The following is a 21,664-nucleotide window of genomic DNA, read 5'->3' on the forward strand; positions in this document are numbered from 1 at the left end:
AATTTATAAATTCTAACGACAATCATGATTTAGTGAAATTTAAGAAATATAGAAACAAACTGAATACGTTGATGAAAAAAGCCAAGCAAGAATATTATTGCAATATATTTTGTAACATTAGAAAACATGAGCCAGATAAACTTTGGAAAAATATTAACCGGGTATTAAAGCATGATGATCACAAAGACGCGTTAGCAGAAATTGTTCACTGTGGGCAAAAGCTATCTGGCACGTCACTCGCAAATACTTTCAATGATTACTTGGTAAACTTAGACACCAGCACTCCTAATATAACAAATAGTGAAGACCCATGCGGTTATATTAAGAAACACGCGCATTTTTTTTTAAGCCCGACTGATGAAAATGACGTAATGTTGGCATTTCGAAGCATAAAAAATAATAGCAAAGGATACGATGTAAATGACTTGAATATTAAACCAATTAAATTTGTTATTAACCTTTTGGCTACACCATTTATAATTAATCTTTCAATGTCTTTAGGCGTATTTTCTAAACTTATGCAAATCGCTAAGGTGGTTTTGTTATTCAAGAATGGCGATATTATCTTGTTAGGGAATTATAGGCCAATATCAATACTTTTCAATTTTTCTAAGGGATTCGAAAAAATACTGCATTGTAAACTGTCGGCATATTTGGAGCATTTTTTCTTGTTAACGAACACTCAACACGGCTTCAAAAAATGAAGATCTACTGAATCCCCTCTATTGGCCCAAAAAGAAGTAATCATAAATAATAAAAGATAAACTGCTGACATATATATCGACTTTTCAAAGCCATTTGACTTCGTTAACCACAGTATACTTCCACAAAAGATACAATTCTATGGTATTCGGGGTCATGTACTCAATTTATTTAAGTCATATCTGGCTGAACGGAGATAATTTGTTCAAATCAATAATTCAGCTTCAACTATAAAAACAGTACGTGCAGGAGTACCTAAAGGAAGTGTTTTAGGTCCTCTATTATTTCTGTTATTTTTAGTGACATTGAGTACAGTGTTCCAGATTGCACAGTAATCGCTTAAGTCGATGACACTACATTATTTTTGAAATCCACTACTTCTGACAATATCAAAGAAGGGGCGAATCACATGCACTCGCAGCTACATAGTTGGACAGAAAAAATAGATTACGTATTAACATAAACAAAACTAAGTGCATGCTGTTTCGAGCCAAAAATGTGACTGTTCATATTCTAACCCAAATATCACCATAGCCGGGGAGGCAATCGAGATAGTAAAGTCATTCAAGATATTGGGTGTAACCTTTTCAGATAATTTATTATGGACTGAGCATATAGAATACATACATAAAAAAGCCAGAAAAGTTGTTGGTACTCCTTCCTGATACCGTACAGTTTTCACCTTATTTGTTAAGTTAACAATTTTTCACGGCGTCGCGCAGTCGTATTTTCAATATTATCACCTGGTATGGTGTACCACTACCATTCGAAATATAAACAAATATCTAAGAGCAAACAAAATCTCTAAGAGTGGTTGCAAATGTGTCCTATCTTTACCATTCAGATGCTCTTTTTGCTCTTTTGAATGTTGTCAGAATAACACACCTACATTACCACCGCCTTCTAGTATCTTATAAAACAGCAGAAAAAACTAAACATAGTGGTTTTCTACAAATAGCAAATTTACATAAAAAATACTAGTGTTTATAACACACGGCACAGTGAAGATTTGAGTGTACCCAACCCCCCGGACAAACTATGGACTGACATCGGTTACATACATACTTCCATCTTTCTTGAACAAGCTGAATGTTGAAACAGATTTTAGCCATAGCTTACCGTTTGAAACTTTAATGTTGATACTGTCGAGGTTGTGAACTTGAGGCTTCGTGTTGTATGTGTACTGTGTCAATTGATAACATATGTTACATTGACATCTTGTTATGTCCTTTTTTCTTTTTTTTTCTGCACTTAAATAATGGTTTCATTTTAGATTTGATTCTTTGAACAAAGCCCTCTACGTGCGCTGCTGTCTTGGAGCTGGGGCCTTGTCAAGCTGCACGTGTTGCAGCTTTTTGCCCCGGCTAAAATCTTTGCTAGTTAAAGAAAACTAGATTGATTGATTGACTGATTGATTGATTGATTGATTGATTGACTAAATGATTGATTGATTGATTGATTGATTGATTGATTGATTTTATATACATATCGGCCTTTCGCAGGTGTCCGCGCAGTACCCACGCTTTTGGAGCGCGGTCATCCAACCAACACGTCCCAGCAACGTTGCGTCTAGTGCCACTAAATAAGCTACGCTTCAGAGTAACAACAATTGGCCATATCGTGGCTTAAAATCATGGTTGCGAGTTACCTGAAGCTTTATCTGAAATCATAGGAAACGCTTTTCCCTCCTCTCCAAACGTTTAAACAGTTCGCGACAAAGCAAAGCAGTATTACATGAGCGTCCTAACACCGAGTCTAACGTTGAGGAAGTCGCACTTTGGAATCATGCCGATCCACCGCTGCGTCTGCTCTGCACAATCACCAAAATGGCGGCGCCCACAACAATGTCGGGGAATGGAGAGCCGATACTCTAAGCGCAGCTCATTTAGCGGCTCTAGTTGCGTCCACGTTATGATGCCGATGGCGCTACGGTTTTCTGCAATGACTCCCCTGTGCGCCTCCATAGAAGCATCTCCGTCCTCTCTACTACTTTACGGAACTCCTCCTCCTCGATTTTTTAAGGATTTTTTTTTTGTTATACCGTTATTAGCAATAGAATACGTGTTTATATTCATTGTACTTTCATTCAGAAGACTGATAAGAGACGATCGAGATATTATAGTAAATCCATGTATGAGATCGGATTCAGTTTCATTTTGGGTGCCCTGGCGTTACTCTCGCGCAGTGCGTCTGATGATATAGCAACCCACCCTAGCGTCTCGTACCTACTCGTACCAAACGTTTCGCCGTGAAGACTCTTCTATAGGTTCTTTTAGCAAACCGTTACTGTGTTCCGGGTACCGCACTTGCGGAGCCTTTGAAGCAAATGCTCGCCCTGCTGATACCGTGACCGTGGGGCGCGTGCTTAAAAGCATGCTTCAAAGGCTCCGGCAGTGCCGTATACGAAACACGGCAACGGTTTGCTAAATGTCCTCAATGTCGAGCGCAGCGTTATTCATCACGCGCGCCTTTCAGTGGACTTAGATCACGGGGTTTAAGATCTGTCACCAATGACCATCTCTGTGTGCTGCAAAAAGCCCGCGCTGCGTCAGATTATATGTATGAAACTTCAAAATCGCACTCGACGCAAATGCGTGAAACAGCCCCCCTGAAGAGATTGACTAGTCGCTACAGATACTGACTCTTTGCAAATTAAATAAATAGTCAACTGATGGCAGTAGGGATGAACACAGTGTGCGAGGAGGCTCATCGCCAGGCCCGTGGACGGTACCGCGTGGCCAGTTCTCCTCGAGTCCGGGTAAAAAAACAACCCATTCACGAACAAACAATTCCTCTAGAGGGGGGAACTTAGGTCAAGATGCCTGGATCCACATATGAAAAATAAACCTAGCTGAGACACCCCTCCCCTGCTACGAATAGGACCACCACCCATGCATCAATTCACAGCACCCGTGACTGGGTCTTTGAGCGTCAAGTCTAGTGAACGGGAGGCACTCACTTGATCGAATGACGTTTTAGCGAACGCCCACGTTTCATCGAATGACACTTTAGCGAATAGCCGGACGCCGCGAAGCGGCGTTTTCGGGTGGGCCAAGTGAGTTCATATTTCCGTAATGAGTTGCCGCAGACTGTCGCCGCGAAGCGGCGTAAAGCGCAGCGCGACGGATGGGTTAACGCGCGCCCCCGTTATTCGCTAAAATGACCATTCGCTCAAATGTCGCCGTTCGCTAAAATGTCATTCGCTCTTGTGATATGGACCCCTAGTGAACAAGCCCAACGTTTTGTGTGATATACCAACAATTTTCTTTATTAGTTTATTTGTGCACCCTCGAATACACAACGGTGTCTTGCAGTGCACTCTAGTCAGCATCCACGTGATATACAGGGCTACTGCAATGAAACACGGCAGTCCAAGTTCACGTTACAAGAACGGTTCAACCAGACTGTTTGATTTTGAAATGCCACCTTGTTGCGCTTAAACTTACATTAATTCCCGAATTCACTTACCGCTTCAGATAGGCCGTTATGAGAATTTTTCTTTTATTATTATAGGGGACTTTCGTGGCTAGATTTGACGAAGGGCGTCCGCTCTAAAATTAGCGCACACGTTCTATTTTGATCGCTTAGGCGTGCTGATATCAAACACTTGGTGTGAATCGTTGCAGTAGGGGGAGTTAACATTTTGTGAATCGTCCCTTTAAGAACATCACTATGGGTTAACTCCCAGTCTGCCACGCTTTTTTAAAGTGCATTCAATCCATTGGGCCCACGCGGTATGCACAACGTACATATACTTTGAAATATAGTGTGTGTATTTAAGCCTTTTTATGCCTTTGAGGAAACAAAAACTTTCTTGTTGGATATTTGGCTGTTTCAGCTAAACAAAGACGCGGAAGAAGGGATATCCTTCTGACCTCGTTTTTATACTTTGTTTTGTTCAAATTCACGTAAACGAAAAACGCTTAACTCCTCTTCCCATAGAAAATTTAGCGTCTTTATTTCGAACTTTAATGAAAGCAAGAGTTTCTTTTATAATTTCCAAAAGACATGTCCACCACCTAACAGCACCTTCATGATGAATTACAGCTACAAAGCACGCCATATATTTACGATTTTTTTCCAAGTGCTTTTCATCCATTAGGCCCACACGGTAGTTTACACACACACACACACACAGAAAAAGCGTCTTGATAGTATTTATTACCAAGCCTGTGCCCCGTGTTTGCAGTAGAATTTTTATATTTTGGTTTTCAGGTGTTTTTTTTTTTCGGATCGATCTAAAGGCTCGTTCACACTCTTGCAACCGAGTACGACCGACAGAGACAAGACCGGTTTTTAATCCTCTTGCGACGTCTTAGAACCGGGCGCGCTACTGCGGAGATGGTCCTAAAACGTCGTAAGAGGACTAAAAACCGGTCTTGTTTCTCTTGGTCGTACTCGGTTGCAAGAGTGTGAACAAGCCTTAGGTTGTTTATTTAAAATGCACCGGAGAAACTGGCACTTGCACGTGGAGACCTCACAATTTCATCATACTATTTTTGAAGTTTTTTTCCGCAAGTCTTTAGCTAGTTGGTCAAACAAAAAGACAACTTAGTGAATAAAACTTTGGTCGGGGCTAGTTGGTTCATATCGATTAAAAGGTTAAAAGCCGCGAACAAGCAGGACGAAAAAAGACACACGTACGACACGGACAAGCGCCAACTTCCAGCTGATTTATTGAAACACGAATCATTCTCAAACTTGATCCCAATCGCCTAAACACATGCAACTGATAAAACTTCTTATCGCTCATTACACACATCCTTCAAGAAACACAATTTCTTTGGTTAACAGATAAAAAGATGGCATGCTTACGCATCTGTCAGCCGCTTTGTGTATACAGAAAGCTTCGATTAGTTTTCTTTCCATTTTTTCATTCCCATTCTTGATAAACCTTGTGCGCCCAAACAAAGGTTCACACCCGCATCGTTTGCAGTGCTCCGCAAGATGCCCACCCGAATCATTGCGTACGGCAAGCTTGTGTTCGCGTGCTCTTTCATTAAAGCATCGGCCGGTCTGACCGATGTAAACTTGGCCGCAACTAAAAGGAATCTCATATACCACCTTAGTCACGCATTCGGTGAATGTTGTTACATGTTTTTTTAGCACACTACAAACATTCGTTTTGTCATCGCGGAGCATATCTTCGAAAGTTTGCACGGGGCTTAGATGACTACGTTAATCCTGTGTCTAACAGCCATCTTTTTTAAATTGTGGGACACTTTGGGTGCAAATATGGTATCACCTGCACTGGCATCTTGTCTGTCTTTTCCCGACTTTTGTCAACACCCTCCCGTTTAAATTTTTGTAAGAGCCTTTCACACACACTTGTCTCTAAGCTCCTCGGCTAACCGGCCCTCGTCAAGCGTGCAACCTGCTGATCAAAGCTGACCGGCAGTCTATGCTGGCAGCTTTTAGAGCGCAGCTCTTAGGCGCCCGTTTCCGGCTTGAGCGGCGTCGGCGTCGGCGTCGCCGTCGCCGTCGCCGTCGGCGTAACCGCGCGGTGCATTATGGGTAAATTTTCCCCAAGGAACCCGACGTACTCCCGAGGTCCTCCCGAAGGAACCCGAAATCCTTCGGGAGGACCTCGGGTTCCTTCGGAAGGACCTCTGGTTCCTTCGGGAGGGCCTCGGGAGGACCTCGGGCTCCTTCGGGAGGACCTCGGGAGGACCTCGGGTTCCTTCGGGAGGACCTAGGGGGGGGGTCACGTGACGATGACGTCATCAGTGATGATGACGATGACGATGCGGAGGACGATGACGTCATCAGTGACGTCACTGATGACGTCATCAGTGACGATGACGATGGCGATGCGGATGCCAATGACTTCATTGGCATCCGCATCGTCATCGTCATCATCACTGATGACGTCATCGTCACGTGACCCCCCACGACCTCGGGTTCCTTCGGGAGGACCTCGGAAGCACCTCGGGTTTCTTCGGAAGAACCTCGGAAGGACCTCGGGTTCCTTCGGGAGGAAATAGGGGGGGGGTCACGTGACCTGGGGGTCACGTGACGATGACGTCATCAGTCATGATGACGATGGCGATGCGGATGCCAATGACGTAATTGGCATCCGCATCGTCATCGTCATCGTCACTGATGACGTCATCGTCACGTGACCCCCCCCCCGGTCACGTGACCCCTCCCCCCGAGGTCACGTGATCTCCGAGGTCACGTGACCCCCGAGGTCACGTGACCCCCCCTTCCTTCCGAAGTCAACTGATCCCCCCAGTACCCTTCCCTCCTCCTCCTCAAGAGCTGCGCTCAAATTCGGCGTTACAGGGAGTTGGAAACGGCTTTCATTTTTTGTAATGACTGCGTGAAGGAACGTGGATTCAATCCCCCGTTTTACAAGCTTTGAGTGGGCACTGCTAAAAGAAAGGAGGCCTTTCTTAGTTCGTGGAATATAACTCCAGCATAGATGATCGTTAGTAAAAAAGAGCTGTAAATCCAGAAACTGAATACTGCCAGCATTAGGCATTTCCCAAGTGAAGTTCAGTCCGCCGGACAGTGACCTAAACAGATTAACAATTTCTGCCACGTCATTTTCCATACAATTTGATGTACAGTCCCTTGAAATAACCAAAAAATCATCCACATAGTGGAAGATCTTGACTACATTCATCCCGTCAAGATTCCTCGATATGCGCTTGTCCATGGCAGAAAGATAAATGTCACACAAAACAGGTGCCACTGAAGAACCAATACAAATACCACTCTTTTGCACGTAGAACTGTTTATTTAAAACAACGGCCAAGAACTGCAAATAAAATTCTAACAGCGCTATAAAATGGTCGTAGTTTACACTCATAGAATTCTGGAACCTCAATTCACCTGACTGCGTTATGCTCTCACGAACAGCGATGTAAAGTCCATCATGAGGAACCGAGTAAAATAACTCTTCTACATCCACAGAAAAGGCTGTGGCCGTATTCTGCAATCCTGTTTTCAAATCTTGAACTAGTTCCCCGGAGCTTCGAACCAGAAAGGGATCGTCAATGACTAAAGCACTAAAGCCTTCCGCCCAAGAAGAAAAGTGCGGCTACTTGTGCGAACAACGCCACTGTGCTAAGCAATGTCTCCTTGCCAGGAAACGTACTGTGTGCTTGAGACTCTGGGAAAGGGTCCGAAGTACAGCTATGAACCTTCTTCAAAGCAACATGAGCTACTGGGCATGGTGCGCCGGTTGCCAACCGTGTCAGTGAACAGGACAGAGAGCGAGCCATCAGTGAAAGAGTGGACTGTCTCAAGCACACAGTGAGTCGAGAACCGAGGAAACGACCACCTGTTAGAAAAATCGTTGACTTTATGAGGGACAGTGGGCTTACAGTGGTAGAAATCGACAAAGAGAGCGGCTTTGTTTTGATGAGGGAAGACCTTTTCCAGGACAAGGCTTTAGCAGCAACTGAAAAGAATTTCGAGCCTGTCGAATTTTTCGTGAAGCAAAGGACGGCTGCGTTGAGGTTGCTCAAAGACGTGAACCTTGAAGGAGTAAGAAAGGCGGTCAACAATGCAGACAATGTTTTTTTTTTTAGGTCTTCTTTAGCGGCAAGACTCATAAGCCTAGCGGTGCCTTGCGAGTCGTTGTCTCGGAAAAGAGTGCCTGGCAGGTCGAGGTCAGCAGGTACTTACAGCGTCACCTAAGTGCTTTAGTCATTGGAGATCCCTTTCTAGTTCGAAGCTCCGGGGAACTAGTTCAAGATTTTAAAACAGGATTGCAGAATGCGGCCACAGCCTTTTCTGTGGATGGAGAAGAGTTGCTTTACTCGGTTCCCCATGATGTACTTTACATCAATGTTCGTGAGAGCATAGCGCAGTCAGGTGAAGTGGGGTTCCAGAATTCTACGGTGTCAACTGCGACCATTATATAGCGGTGTTAGAATTTTACTTGCAGTCCACGGCCGTTGTTTGTAATGAACTGTTCTACGTGCAAAAGAGTGGTATTTGTATTGGTTCTTCAGTGGCACCTGTTTTGTGTGACATTTATCTTTCTGCCATGGACAAGCGCATATCGAGGAATCTTGACAAGATTAATGTGGTCAAGATCTTCCCCTTTGTGGATGATATTTTGGTCATTTTGGGGGAATGTACTGCGAATTGTATGGAAAATGACGTGGCAGAAATTGTTAATCTGTTTAGGTCACTATCCGGTGGACTGAACTTCACTTGGGAAATGCCTGATGATGGCAGTATTCAGTTCCTGGATTTACAGCTCTTTTTTATTAATGATCATCTATGATGGAGTTATAATCCACGAACTAAGTAAGGCCTCCTTTCTTTCAGCAGTGCCCATTCAAAGCTCGTAAAACGGGGGATTGCATCCACCTGCCTTCACGCAGCCATTACAAGAAGCTGCCAGCATAGACTGCCGGTCAGCTTTGATCAGCAGGTTGCACGCTTGACGAGGGCCGGTTACCCGAAGAGCTTAGAGACAAGTGTGTGTGAAAGGCTCTTACAAATATTTAAACGGGAGGGTGTTGACAAAAGTCGTGAAAAGACAGACAAGATGCCAGTGCAGGTGATACCATATTTGCACCCAAAGTGTCCCACAATTTAAAAAAGATGGCTGTTAGACACAGGATTAACGTAGTCATCTAAGCCCCGTGAAAACTTTCGAAGATATGATCCGCGATGATAAAACGAAAGTTTGTAGTGTACTAAAAAAACATGTAACAAGATACACCGAATGCGTGACTAAGGTGGTTTATGAGATCCCCTGTAGTTACGGCCAAGCTTACATCGGTCAGACTGGCCGATGCTTTAATGAAAGAGCGCGCGAACACAAGCTTGCCGTACGCAATAATTCGGGAGGGCATCTTGCGGATCACTGCAAACGATGTGGGTGCAAACCTTTGTTTGGGCGCAAAAGGTTTATCAAGAAAGAAAATGAAAAAAATGGAAAGAGAACTAATCGAAGCTTTGTGTATACACAAAGCGGCTGACAGATACGTAGGCATGCCGTCTCTTTATCTGTTAACCAAAGAAATTGTGTTTCTTGAAGGATGTGTGTAATGAGCGATAAGAATTTTTATCAGTTGCATGTGTTTAGGCGATTGGGATCGAGTTTAACGATGATTCGTTTTTCAATAGATCAGTTGGTATTTTGCGCCTGTCCGTGTTGTACGTGTGTCTTTTTTCGTCCTGTTTGTTCGTGCCTTTTAACCTTTTAAACAAATTAGTCGTTAGTTGTTATGCAACTGCAGTTTAGGCTGCCAGGATATTGCGACATTGTTACCCTGCTAGCCTCGGGCCTTTAACGTGCACCACGCAGTAGTGATACACGACCGCACGCGGTACGATGCTCATCGAGATCGAAACGAGCAGGGGTGGGGATTGAACGTAGGACCCCTGGGTTCTGCGGCGTGAGCTTTCGCTCCACGTGCTCCCCACTCTGTCACGGATTCCCTGCTAGTTGGTCACTGCTGTCAGCTAGTTTTGCAAGCTATAGAAAGTATTCGAATTCGAAGAAGACGAAAAATTTGGAAGCTGGCACGATGACGCCACCAGCACCACTGCGTTGACTCGAATCAAGGAAAGTAGCCACCAAACAATCGTAATCATTTTCATAAACTGAACCGACTGGTGATTATTTTTCCTGCCCGCTGATAATTGCAGTGGTTTTAGGGGGAAATAAATTACTGTAACAAACAAAACGGCCGCCAAAGTTTGAGGGTAAGTATCGTAAGATACCCCCTGATAAAAAAACTTCAGCCTGTATTGGTTTACCTATACATTGATTCATAAAGAATTCGTGCTATATTTTTGGAAATAAGGTTTTTATTAAAAACAAGTAATTAAACAGAGTGCGCTTTTAAAGGGTAACTGCAAAGAAAAAAGTTTTTTTTTTTAAACAGCCTAATTGGGACAAGCATGTCACAAAACAAATGTTCCGCGAAAAAAATTATTTTGTTTATCAATATTTACGCCACACGACGTAATTTAGTAGAGTCAGAACCTCGTCACATTTGAAACTCCCGCTCTTTCGACTCCCGCGGAAAAGGAGTACGCCTCGCCCCTCACTCTCCTTGCGTTGCGGAGTTGAACGACGCAAGATCTGGCAACTAGGCCAGGCCGCGGTATTGTTTTGGTTTGACGCGGTTTGCGAGCACATTTAGCCAAGACCTGACCGGAGAAGTGCCCCTGTGATGTTCCCGCAAGACGGAAAGTATCGTTCGTAATCGTCGTGCGTGCCTTGAAAGCGAAGGGAGTCACAAAATCCACGAGTGCGCAACCACAAGCCAAGGTTCACGACAGCGCTGCGTTGGTTTCGGCGATCTCGTTCTGTTTGGTGCAACACGGCGACGCGACAGAGCTGAAACGTTCGTGGTGTGTGTAATGCGGTGCTATGTGTGTAATGCGGGGTTGACGTACAACGGGTCCAGTCCCGTCGTCGTCAACTGATCCAGTAAAACTGGCCCGGGAGGACGCAGCGAGCGTTTTTAAAAGTAAATCTTCCTTCGGTTTGTTTCAAAATGTGGAAGATTCCGGACGCATACCGTGAGTAAAAAGCTGCGGGCGTTTTCAAATAAATTACGTCGTTTTAATTGAACAATGGGTTCCGTGGACTCCGAATTGTTCTCCTAAATCTGCCGTTTTTATGCTTCGTGTTGTTGGACTGCGTTTGCACAGCGACGTGTTGCGCTCGTCGTGCGGTGTGAATAAATTTGGGCAAGATTTTGTACCTGTCTACAGATGCATGAACTGAGACCACTTTTTACGTAGTGAACATGGTGCTTTTTTTTTATTTTGTGTGTCTAGTTGTGGACGTTAGGTGCGCCCGGTGCGAATCTCGAAGGCCTCCGGAGCCATATGACGAGAACGTAACTGGACACGTTTGTCGCTACGCGAACGCCCGATTGCCTCCATCCAAATAGCATTCCTTTCGGGGCGACATGGCTGCTGGAAGGCTCACTTTCGGGATCACGCATATGACATCTCCGAAAAGTCAAGATTTGCACGCGCAAACAAGCAAAACAAACAAAAAAAAGCACGCTAAGCAAGCAAAGAGGAAAACGAAAGAACCGCGCTATGAAAGCCAAAACCCCACGTCGCTTCCTATCACTAACACCTGCGACAGCTGCTAAACACACACTACTTCACTTCAAGAAGTCTCACTCAAGCACCTGGGTCAGCACGAAACACTGATCACTTCGCCGAAACGATTAGTCGAGGTAGGCGAGACAGGCGGGAGCAGAGACTTCGGCGGCCATGAAAGAATGGCGAAGCTATGGTGGCTAGAGGGGGAGGTGGCGCCAGCGCCTATTCGCCGCGGAGAAAAGAGCGCGTCTTCCGTTCATGCCGCTGCCGCTGGCGACCGCTGTGGCGCACCTGTCGGCTCTTCGACGGCGTGCAGGCAGGCGTGCACGGACCTGCTCGGACCGCAGTGGCTGAGACCATACCTCGCTTCGTCCGTAATCGGTTAGTTTCATCGGGGCCACAGTCGCCTCGAAATCGCTTTTGTTGCTCTACGGTCGCCCGCTGTGATCTTTTGAAAGTTGTGCACGCAGCATCGACTCATCACCGGCAATGCGTTCCTGACATCTAAGTACTGTTTTATTCTGCGCAAATGGCACCGGCACCGAAAGTGAAAAAGGCTACGCAAACTCACTGCTTCGCCCCCGGCTGTACATCAGGGTATGTGTCGTCGAGGCAGTCTGATCGGCGAGTATCCCTGTTTGCCGCGCCGAAGGACCCAGAACGTTTTGAAGCCTGGCAGCGAGCAATCCCCCGTGCTGACAAAACACTCGACGCGCGCTCAGTGCTTTGTGATCTGCATTTTGATGAACAGTTTATCGTGCGGGTTTTCACGCACGTCATCAATGGTCAAACCGTGACAATCCCACGCGATCGCCCTGTTTTGACGAGTGATGCGATTCCGACCATTTTTCCCAACGTGCCATCATATTTATCGAAGAAGCCACCGCAGAAAAGGAAGTCAAAAACGTCGAGCTGCGGCTTGCCTTCAAAGACCCTCCGACCAGAAGCCAGTACATCTTTGCCTGTCGAGGTATGTGGGACGGATGCTGAAGTAAACCACTCAAGGGCAGCACCTCCTGTTGACTTGCCGTTAATCTCCGACCTCTGGAACTGCGAGCTACCAAGCCCCTACTGGGCTAAACACCTTGTTGCTGGAGCTGACAAAGTCACGGTTTTCACTGTGTGCGCTCTTGATGGCCAGAGCCTTTGTTTTGAAAAGGTGGTGTTGGTCACTGCTAATGACCAAGCCGTTCGTGCCACCGTGTTCGTTCAAGCCACCGAGGTGAAGATTGTTGAGCTGGTCAATGTGGAGATGGCAGAAGAGCTGCTTCGGCAGGTGGATTCCTTGACTCCTTGCAAAGGCTTTGGTGAGAAAGGGGAGTTTCCCACAAATCCAAGGCGCAGGACCAAGGCCTGTGGTGGCAAGAATTTCAGTGCATCGTGCCCTGGAATTTCTCAGACACCAGGGAAACCTTGTCCACAGTGCAAGTACCTGAGGAAGCTGCTTCTCAACCAAGCTAGTTACAAGAAAAGAACCGCGAAAGCCCGGGCTCGGACGCCTTCATACAAAACAAAGCTGAGGAATGCCCAGCTGAAAAGGTGCAGGGTCAGCATCTCGAAGCTAAAATCAAAAATACACAATCTGAGACGGAAAAGTGCGGAAACGGACACATCTTCATTCGAAGACAAGATAAAAAACATGCCCGTTAAGCAGCAGCAGCAGATTAAGGCATGCCTTGCTGCATCAAGACGGAAAAGCACAAAAGGAATGAAGTACGAGAGTGAATGGGTGCTTGAGTGTGCTGTGATGTGTATGAAAAGCCCTCGCCTCTATGAGCACATTAGAAAAAACAAGATCATGATCCTGCCTTCTCGTACATCTCTGCGTCGCTACCTGAAGAGCTACAGAAGTGGCTTTGGTCTGAGTGAAAAGCTCTTTGCAGCTGTAGCAGAGAAGACCAGGTCAATGAATTCTTTTCAGTGCCATGGCGGCCTCCTGATTGACGAGATGAAGTTATCGGAGCACCTGAGACTCGCATCAGATGGAAACATTGAAGGTTTTGTTGATCTTGGCAAGTTAACGCCAGAGAGTCAGAAGACTCTGGGATGTGATCACGGCCTTGTGATCATGTTCCAGCCTTTTACTGGCAAGTGGCACCAGATCCTTGGTGTGTTTGCCTCCCACAGTAACGTGAAGGCAGAAACTCTCACTCAGATTATCCTGGAGGCCGTGATCATGAGTGAGAATGCTGGACTCCACGTGGACTTTATCACTTGCGACGGAGCAGCCTGGAACAGAAGCATGTGGCGTTCGTTCGGCATATCCGCAACAAAAGACAAAACGGTCTGCAGGAGGCAGCACCCCACTGATCCAGAACGGTTCCTTTATTTTGTGTCGGACTTCCCACACCTTGTGAAGTGCGTGAGGAACAGCTTTGTGCGGACAGGCCTGAAGACGCCAGAAGGGCATGCCACTGTTGACCATTTGGACTGTGCCCGTAAGTGTGATGAAAGACACGACACCACGCTGAAGGCTATGCCACATGTCAACAAGTCGGTCGTTCGGCCAAATGGCTTTGAGAAAATGAGAGTTAACTATGCCTTTCGGCTATTCAGTGACGAAGCTCTCCGAGGTCTCTTTTTATATGAAGACGAGATTGAGAGACAACATGGAAGTACAGCTGCCACTATCAGCTTCGTCGAAAGGATGCGAATGCTCATTGAAGCCATGACGTCCAGGTGCAGTTCAGGCGCGCTGAGACCTGGAAATGTGCAAGAAGAGTGCATCAAGAGCTTCTTGGCCTATTTGGATAAATGGGAAGAAGCAGCAGGAGGACAAGGCTATCTGAGCCGCAGCGCAGCTGAAGGACTGCGCGTCACACTGTCGAGCACCTTATCTCTGCTGAAGTATGTGACAAGCGAACTCCAATACCGCTACATAATGACATTCCGGATGAGCCAAGATGGGATTGAAAGACTCTTTGGCATTGTAAGGCAGATGTTGGGGTGCAATGACCATCCAACACCCAGCCAGTTCTTGATTTCCATCAACTGCCTGAGTTTTCAGAACCTGGCAAAATCACCACCTCATGGCAATGTGTCCAGTGGGCTTTTAAAGAGTCTCGTAGGGGTGGATGATGCAAAGGAGACAATGTCTCAGAAAAGAGTAGACGAGCTTCTAGACGTAGGAGACCTGACTGAGGCGTACAAGGTGCTTAGCGGTTGTGGTATTGAGCACACTGCAATGGTCGCACAAGCCAGCGATTCAAGGCTCATCTTTTACATTGCTGGCTACGTCGCAAGAAAGAGCATCGTTGGCACAAAATGTGATGAATGCTGTCATGAACTGCTTCAACGTAAGGACGGGCCTGCTCCAGCTTCAGCATGCCTCACCGCTGCGGTTGATCGGGGAGGTCTTGTGTACCCGTCAGCGAAGCTGAACGCGCTTGTGAGGTCGCTTGAGAACACCTTTACGTACTGTTTTAGTGTGAAGCAGGTGAGAAGGGAAAGCCTCATGGACCTAGTGTCCTTTCTGCAGGTGACCAAGCTGACCCTTGTTGGTTGTTCCGATCACAGTGTCCCTCTGACGAACAAAATCATCAAGTTCTACGTTCTGACAAGACTTCATTTCCACGTGAAGACACAGAATTCGAAGCGAAAGGAGAGACGCGAAAGGATGAGGCTGCTTAAGCAGAGACGTGTGCTCTGATTTTCATTCTTGCGAGCGACACATTAAGTCCAGGGTTCTTTTTATTGTGAAATATTATTTTTATATTAAGTGAGTGATGTGTGATCTGGCAAGACTTCAGCCCGGCAGCAATATGCAGACGTGAACTTTATTTTGTGTTGATGAACTAGACTTCATGTATTAGACGTGTTTAGCTTCATTTGTAATTAGATTTATTTTGTGTTGATAAACTTAAATTTCTATTCTAGACGTGGTTAACTTGATGTGCAATAAACAGTGTTTGCATATATCTAGTTTCTTTACTTTCTACTTCAGTTTGTTCCTCTACTTAGAGTTTTTCACACATTTCTCACATCATGCGCAAAAGTTCCGCACAGCAAATCACGGAGTGGAGAGCTATAGTAATACAAAATTTCGTTAAATAATTGCAGGAATGCAAGTTAATAATAAATAAGAATTATGTTATTCTGGGGACCATTCGCGGATGGGTTTTAACTCCAAACTGGCCGCCGCCGCGACACCCGTCGTCTCCCTGTCGTAGCAATAGTACTAAAAAATAAACGGAAAATGGGTCAAGTAGATTTATTGAACATTTGCCGCTGTGAGCTTACTTGTGTATTCAACAAATTTTAGCTCACGCGCGCAACAAAAACACGCATAGGCGAAGCCGTCGGCCACGTATCCTCACCACCCGCGCATCGAAATCCCGACCGTAGCGCCATCTACGGAAGGCTTGAACAGGCGGATCGCCTTTTCCTCCCAGCTCGCGGCACCTCCCCCTCTAGCCCACCATAGCGAAGCTTTTGTTTGTTATGGTATGAATCCAAACGGAAGTGCCCGTCTTGTAAACCTTTTGTAAAGAATAATAACTCTCATCACATGGGTTATTCTTTAAACGTAAAAATATGCCGCCCAAAAGGAAATTGCAACAAATAACAAAGGTTTAACAACCAAGATCTAAGCTGTCAATCAAACTCGTAGCCAATGAGAGCCGATTGGGATTAACGTCACGGAATCCCAACTTCGTGGCGCGCGATTTAAAACGGGCGAAATAGCCGCAAACTAAAATCAGTCTCACGCAATAAATATTGCTGTAAATTTTTTTTTCTCGCGGAAAAATTGTTTTTTGACATGCTTGTCCCAATTAGGCTGTTTTAAAAAAATCTTTTTTTTTCTTTGCAAATAATGCAACATGTTTTTGCACATCTTGTTAGTACATATCACTGGCGCTAACTTGGAAGAGTTTGAAAAAATCGAAGATGGCCTTTCTTTTTAAATTGATTTTCAAAATTATGCACATTTACGAAAATGCCTTTATTTGAGCGTTTTTCGTGAACTTTTCCCGCTAACAAGGAAAACAATATTTATCACGAAGATTAGCCAAATAGAGGACAACACGCTGACAAAGTTTGAAAATCCTGGCTTGAATAAATGCGGAGAAAAAAAGATAAAACTTAAGCTGTATGACTTATTGTGCAGTCGTCTGTGCGATTTCTTATTCCAAAATAACGACGTCGATACTTCGTGATAAATAATTTGGGTCAATCATTCCCATACTTACTTTGTCGGTAAATATTTCTGGGCCAGTAGGGGGAGAGTTGCTTGAAATGCCAATGTTGCGAAATCCGCAAACAACGCTTCAGATTGACCAGGTGTTTCTGACTTTTTTTTTCTTAGAGGCAACCCCCCCCCCCCCCCCTAAAGAAAAAAAAAGAAAACAACAACAACAACAACGACCGGTTCCGTTTCCCTGGGCATTATGGCAGCAAGATGCATTTTTCTAGTCAAAATTAAAAATGGTCACCGGATATGGTTCGACCGTTCTTATCTGAAACACCAGATGCCCCTTCCGAATTGTGCAAAGTATATCGAAGCGCGTAGATTAAACAAAATAAATAATGTCTTCGTTGTTTGCTATAATTGTTCACGAGGCCTATTATTATTTGCTCTTTTGGTTTTTATTATTATTTTTTTTTAATATGTAGCAATGCGTTCGAAGAAAGTGTGATTTTGCTTTGGTTGGTGAATGTCATTTGTGCTGACATACATGATTATAAGCTACGATATTGAACTGCGGAAATGAAAAAAACGATTCTTCTTATTGCACAAAAACTCCCTTCGCGAGATTATGAATTTCCCGAACAAATTACACATGGGGAATTAAATCCCCATGTATCGATTTAAGTTACCTGTACACTAACGAGTTTTTTTTTTTTTTTTTTTTTTTTATTTAGCACGACATACTTCTATCTAATTTTCCGGCATTTATCCGTTCGGCATTAGTCATTTGATTACTTGGTGTTTTGAAGTTCACGCCTCTGTATTGTTCCAAACTAACATCCGCAAGGTAGCTCGTAAAGTAAAAAAAAAAGTAGCAAAACACACCTAAAATGCCTTCCGAAGTCATTATCTTGTGTAAGTACTAGGACGTTTTGTGAATTTTGGGGGTAAACCTAGGGAGATACAGGTTATCACTTTGACATAATGTCAGTGTTAGTGTTATCCGATTACCTCATCTTGCGAGACGTTTGCTTTTAGAATCTCAATAATTGGCATACTTTTCTAGCAACACACGCAGCACACGCACACCTCAAAAGAGCGAAAGCAAATGTAAAAAAAAAAAAAAAAAAAGACGCGGCACGGGTTATTTGCACTGTATCGCCCATTGGCGATGACAAAACGCCAACAGTCCCAATGGACTCAGATGTGCGCATTTCGATGCCGCTCTTACCTCCGCGGATTCCCGTTTTGTCGCGGAGGCATGCGGTTTAGAAAAGCTCCTTTTAGGGAACGCCGTTTTATCGATATCAGTTTATCCAATCGCAGTTTAGAGAAAATGACGGCAGCCGGCGTGCCGTTTCCGATATCCCCCTGGTTCATTAGCCTAGATTGCCGAACCCTTGGCGGTGAACTATTGGTAGTGCACGCTCAAGCTTGAGGTTATAATAAATTTTCCCCCAGCGACAGTGAGGGGCGACCGCGCCAAGCGCGGTCTGATTGGAAGCCTAGCTTGCCGCCGCCAAGAAACAGCAGTTCTCAAACGGAGGCCTCGATAAAACGTGCTCCTCTCGCTAAACCGTGCTTCGATAAACCGTACCCCTTTCGCTAAGATGAGCCTCGATATAACGGCGTTCGATCAGCCGTAGCAAAGACGCTTTGTCGCTGTTAGTACAAAACCTACCGCTTTCGCGTAGCAAAATATTTTATTTCACTTTTTTTTCTGTCAACTGGTTAACTTGATCGGTTCATTGAGTGTGAAGTCTTGCGAGTCTGTAAGTTGCCAAGCCCATTCATTTGCGGGTGCAAATGCCGCCGCCGCGATCGGTAGGTTACGCGAATTTGGTTTCGCCTGCCTCCCCTCCAACTTGGGGTGAACTCGTCCGCAGTGGAATCATAACCAGTGGTCCCACTCAAGGCCACTTCCGGTAATCGCGCATACACAGCGCTCCTCAAGCCGGATGGCGACAACTGTAGTTGTAAAACAAAAACAAACAAAAAAAAAAACAGGGTAAAAAAGAATCGCAATGGACTAAATTGAGTGCGTTAATGTTAATATTTTTAGAAAAAATAATAAGCTAGGTAATAATGATAAACCAACATGGAAAGAAAAAATCGAGCAGTTACCGTTAGCTTCAAAAAGTTCATTGCCCTAACCGAAGCCATGTGCCATGTCGCCGGTCGCGTTGTCGGCGTTGTTGGTGTTGCTGTTCTGCGAATTTCTCTTTCCTAGTACATTTCCCTTTCATTTGGATCCTCGCTTGGCGTTTTAATGTCACGTGAGTTACCGAATCACGCTATGAATGTGTTCTAAATGGGCCTGCTCAGGCAAGAAGCCAAAAAGCCGGGGACTCACTTCGCCGTTCGAGATTCCGGGATTCCGCTTCAAGTTCGTTGCTGGTGAGTGCAAACATTTTAAAGTGCTCGTGCTCTCCTTCGCGTCAGGCCATGGCACGATCGTCTTTTCTCCAACGCAGTGTATGTGACTCGGTTAATTTCTTAGTCGTATGTACGTCGGACGTGACTTGTGAAACGGTCGAACGTAATGAATTGCTTGTTCACGCGCAACCTCCACGTATCGAAGCTTGCACACCACTTTACTGGAAAAATATAAATATCGTGGCAAATGACGCGAATCAGGACCGAACCTGGGATTTGCTAATCTGTAAAATCATAAAAGAGAAGATGGCATCATAGCTTAAGATGAAAAAAACAAAAAAACGCAACATTATAAAAAGTGAATTCACCAGTTGTTATATATTTGCAAACAGGCTAAGCAAGTTGACTGGGCACATTGAACATAATTCTGAATTAAATAGTCAAATGGGTGTCCCTTCAAGGGAATTAACAGAAGGCACCTCTAAAAAAAGTGTTGCTCAAACATGCCAATTTCCTGGACTCACACCTGTCTTCTCTCTCTCGTCAGGCTACCCTGTGGGTATGGCAGCATCCGGCACCTGTCGTCCAGCATGCGTCGAGACCCCTCCTCCCCCCGTCAAGCTCCAGACATTATTTATCTCCACTTGGCACGTCATGCAGTAAGACCCACTGTACTTATTTAATTTAGAAGTATAAGCAGGGACAGATCCAAAAAAAAGCAACGGGGGCGGCCGCCCCCCCCCCCCCCCCCCCATCTCGGAGGGCAATTTGACATGGCTGGACGCCCCGGTGCACACGAAAGAAGGGGAGAATAGCATCCTTACAAACTTTCTGCCCTCCCCCCCCCCCCCCCCCCCCAAACGGAGTTCTAGATCTGCCCCTGAGTGTAAGGTGTGTCTCACTTCGTCCATTCACTGCATGCTGTTACTTTCTTGTTCCAGTACGATGGTTCCTCGGAGGATCGCAGAAAATACCACGAGGGCGACAAACGTGTGGAGGCAAGCTGCAAGGAAGGGCCGGACACCAGAGACAAGGACCATCAGTAACCAGGGGGACGAAGTGAGAAAACTCAAGAGGCAGCTCATCATCTGGGCCACAAGAAGAAAGTCGGAGACCGTACACTGGGAAATTTGTCGACCCTCATCCTTGGGTGGCATGAGCATTTTCTGGTCATATTCGTACGTGAGGTGAACTGTTACTGGAACTAGGTTGACTCATCCTTCTGCAGCTTACAGGGCATTACCAAAGCTACGGCACCAACGAGACAACCGGAACATTTGGCTGAGGGACGGGACAACATATTGTGGGAGTATACTCCTCCTACGGAGAGCTCTCACAAAACTTGCTTCGTTGCTCTGATTAGTTCCAAAGGGTGGCAGTGCTTTTCTTTGTAAAATTAGGCTGAAACAGATTATAGCTGTAATAGGGCCACCGAAATTGACATTGCGGCATAACATTCCTCATGAGGGTTCTGGCATCTATTCTATGATCTCTTATGCAATTATGAATGTCGCAGCCACAAGTGGTCACTTGACAATAATCTGCAACTCGTCATATGACAAACTGCGTAAATGGTTGGATAAGTGTAGTAAAGGTAGTTCTGCATATCTGGGAAAAAACAGTGGCTGGGAGGGCTCTAGCTCTTCCTCGTCACAATCCGTCTTAGGGATCAGCACGACAACCACAGCTGGTTGTCGTGCCAGTAGACCTCATTCTAAAGTCACCGGAAGAAAACAACAATAACCGGTTGCTGCCATCATGTTGTGTTAGCCAGTGGTCAAGAACGAGATTTTTTCTCTTGAGCTTGGACAAAGTGTTCTTCAATTAGTTTTCTCAAAGCCCCTTTGACACGCAATGGCACACATAACCTAGCTCAGTGGACACCCTACCTGTTAGTAGTGTTTCCAGTTAGTGCTAAATCACGAAAAAAGCCTTTGAAGAATAAGGTAGTGTGAAAAAGTAAATTTTTAATTCCTCATGCCGGAGATTTCCATCTGTTGAAGTTTAGATAGGAACAAGCTGTGGTCTGCGCTGTTAAAAGCCTTTCTGAAGTCCAACTGGACAATCGCGCACGGAGTTCGGTTATCGAGGCTGGTGCTGAGTGCATAAGTGAAAGCTGCAACGGCCGATTCGCAGCTCCTGCCGGGCGGAAACCATATTAGGGGGGGGCTCCACTGTTTGGTTTAGCCATCGCAAGCCTTCGGACGGAGAACGTCGTAGCAGTTGTCTCCCCCGACGTTGAGGAGAGACAATACCCAGGACTAGTTCCGGCACATATAACTTTATCTAAACTCGGCTTGAGTTTGCGACACAGACAACTGCTACAACGTTCTCCGTCCGAAGGCTTGCGATGGCTAAACCGCCCTTTTTTTGCTGTCCCTCTTCTTTGTCCTCTTTTCTTCCCCTGGCCGCGAGGCG

The 21,664-nt window shown here is 45.4% G+C and overlaps 1 protein-coding gene across 1 annotated transcript; it reads left to right on the forward strand.

Moving 5' to 3' along the window:
- The first annotated feature begins 11,950 nt into the window (after nt 1–11,950).
- LOC120845796 lies at nt 11,951–15,657 on the forward strand. The gene has a single exon (XM_040217341.2). The coding sequence runs from the start codon at nt 12,272–12,274 to the stop codon at nt 15,389–15,391; it is 3,120 nt and encodes a 1,039-aa protein (XP_040073275.1). The 5' UTR covers nt 11,951–12,271; the 3' UTR covers nt 15,392–15,657.
- Nucleotides 15,658–21,664: the final 6,007 nt, after the last annotated feature.

Source organism: Ixodes scapularis, unplaced genomic scaffold (assembly GCF_016920785.2).
Source record: "Ixodes scapularis isolate PalLabHiFi unplaced genomic scaffold, ASM1692078v2 PGA_scaffold1__304_contigs__length_218370807, whole genome shotgun sequence".
Lineage (NCBI taxonomy): Eukaryota > Metazoa > Arthropoda > Arachnida > Ixodida > Ixodidae > Ixodes > Ixodes scapularis.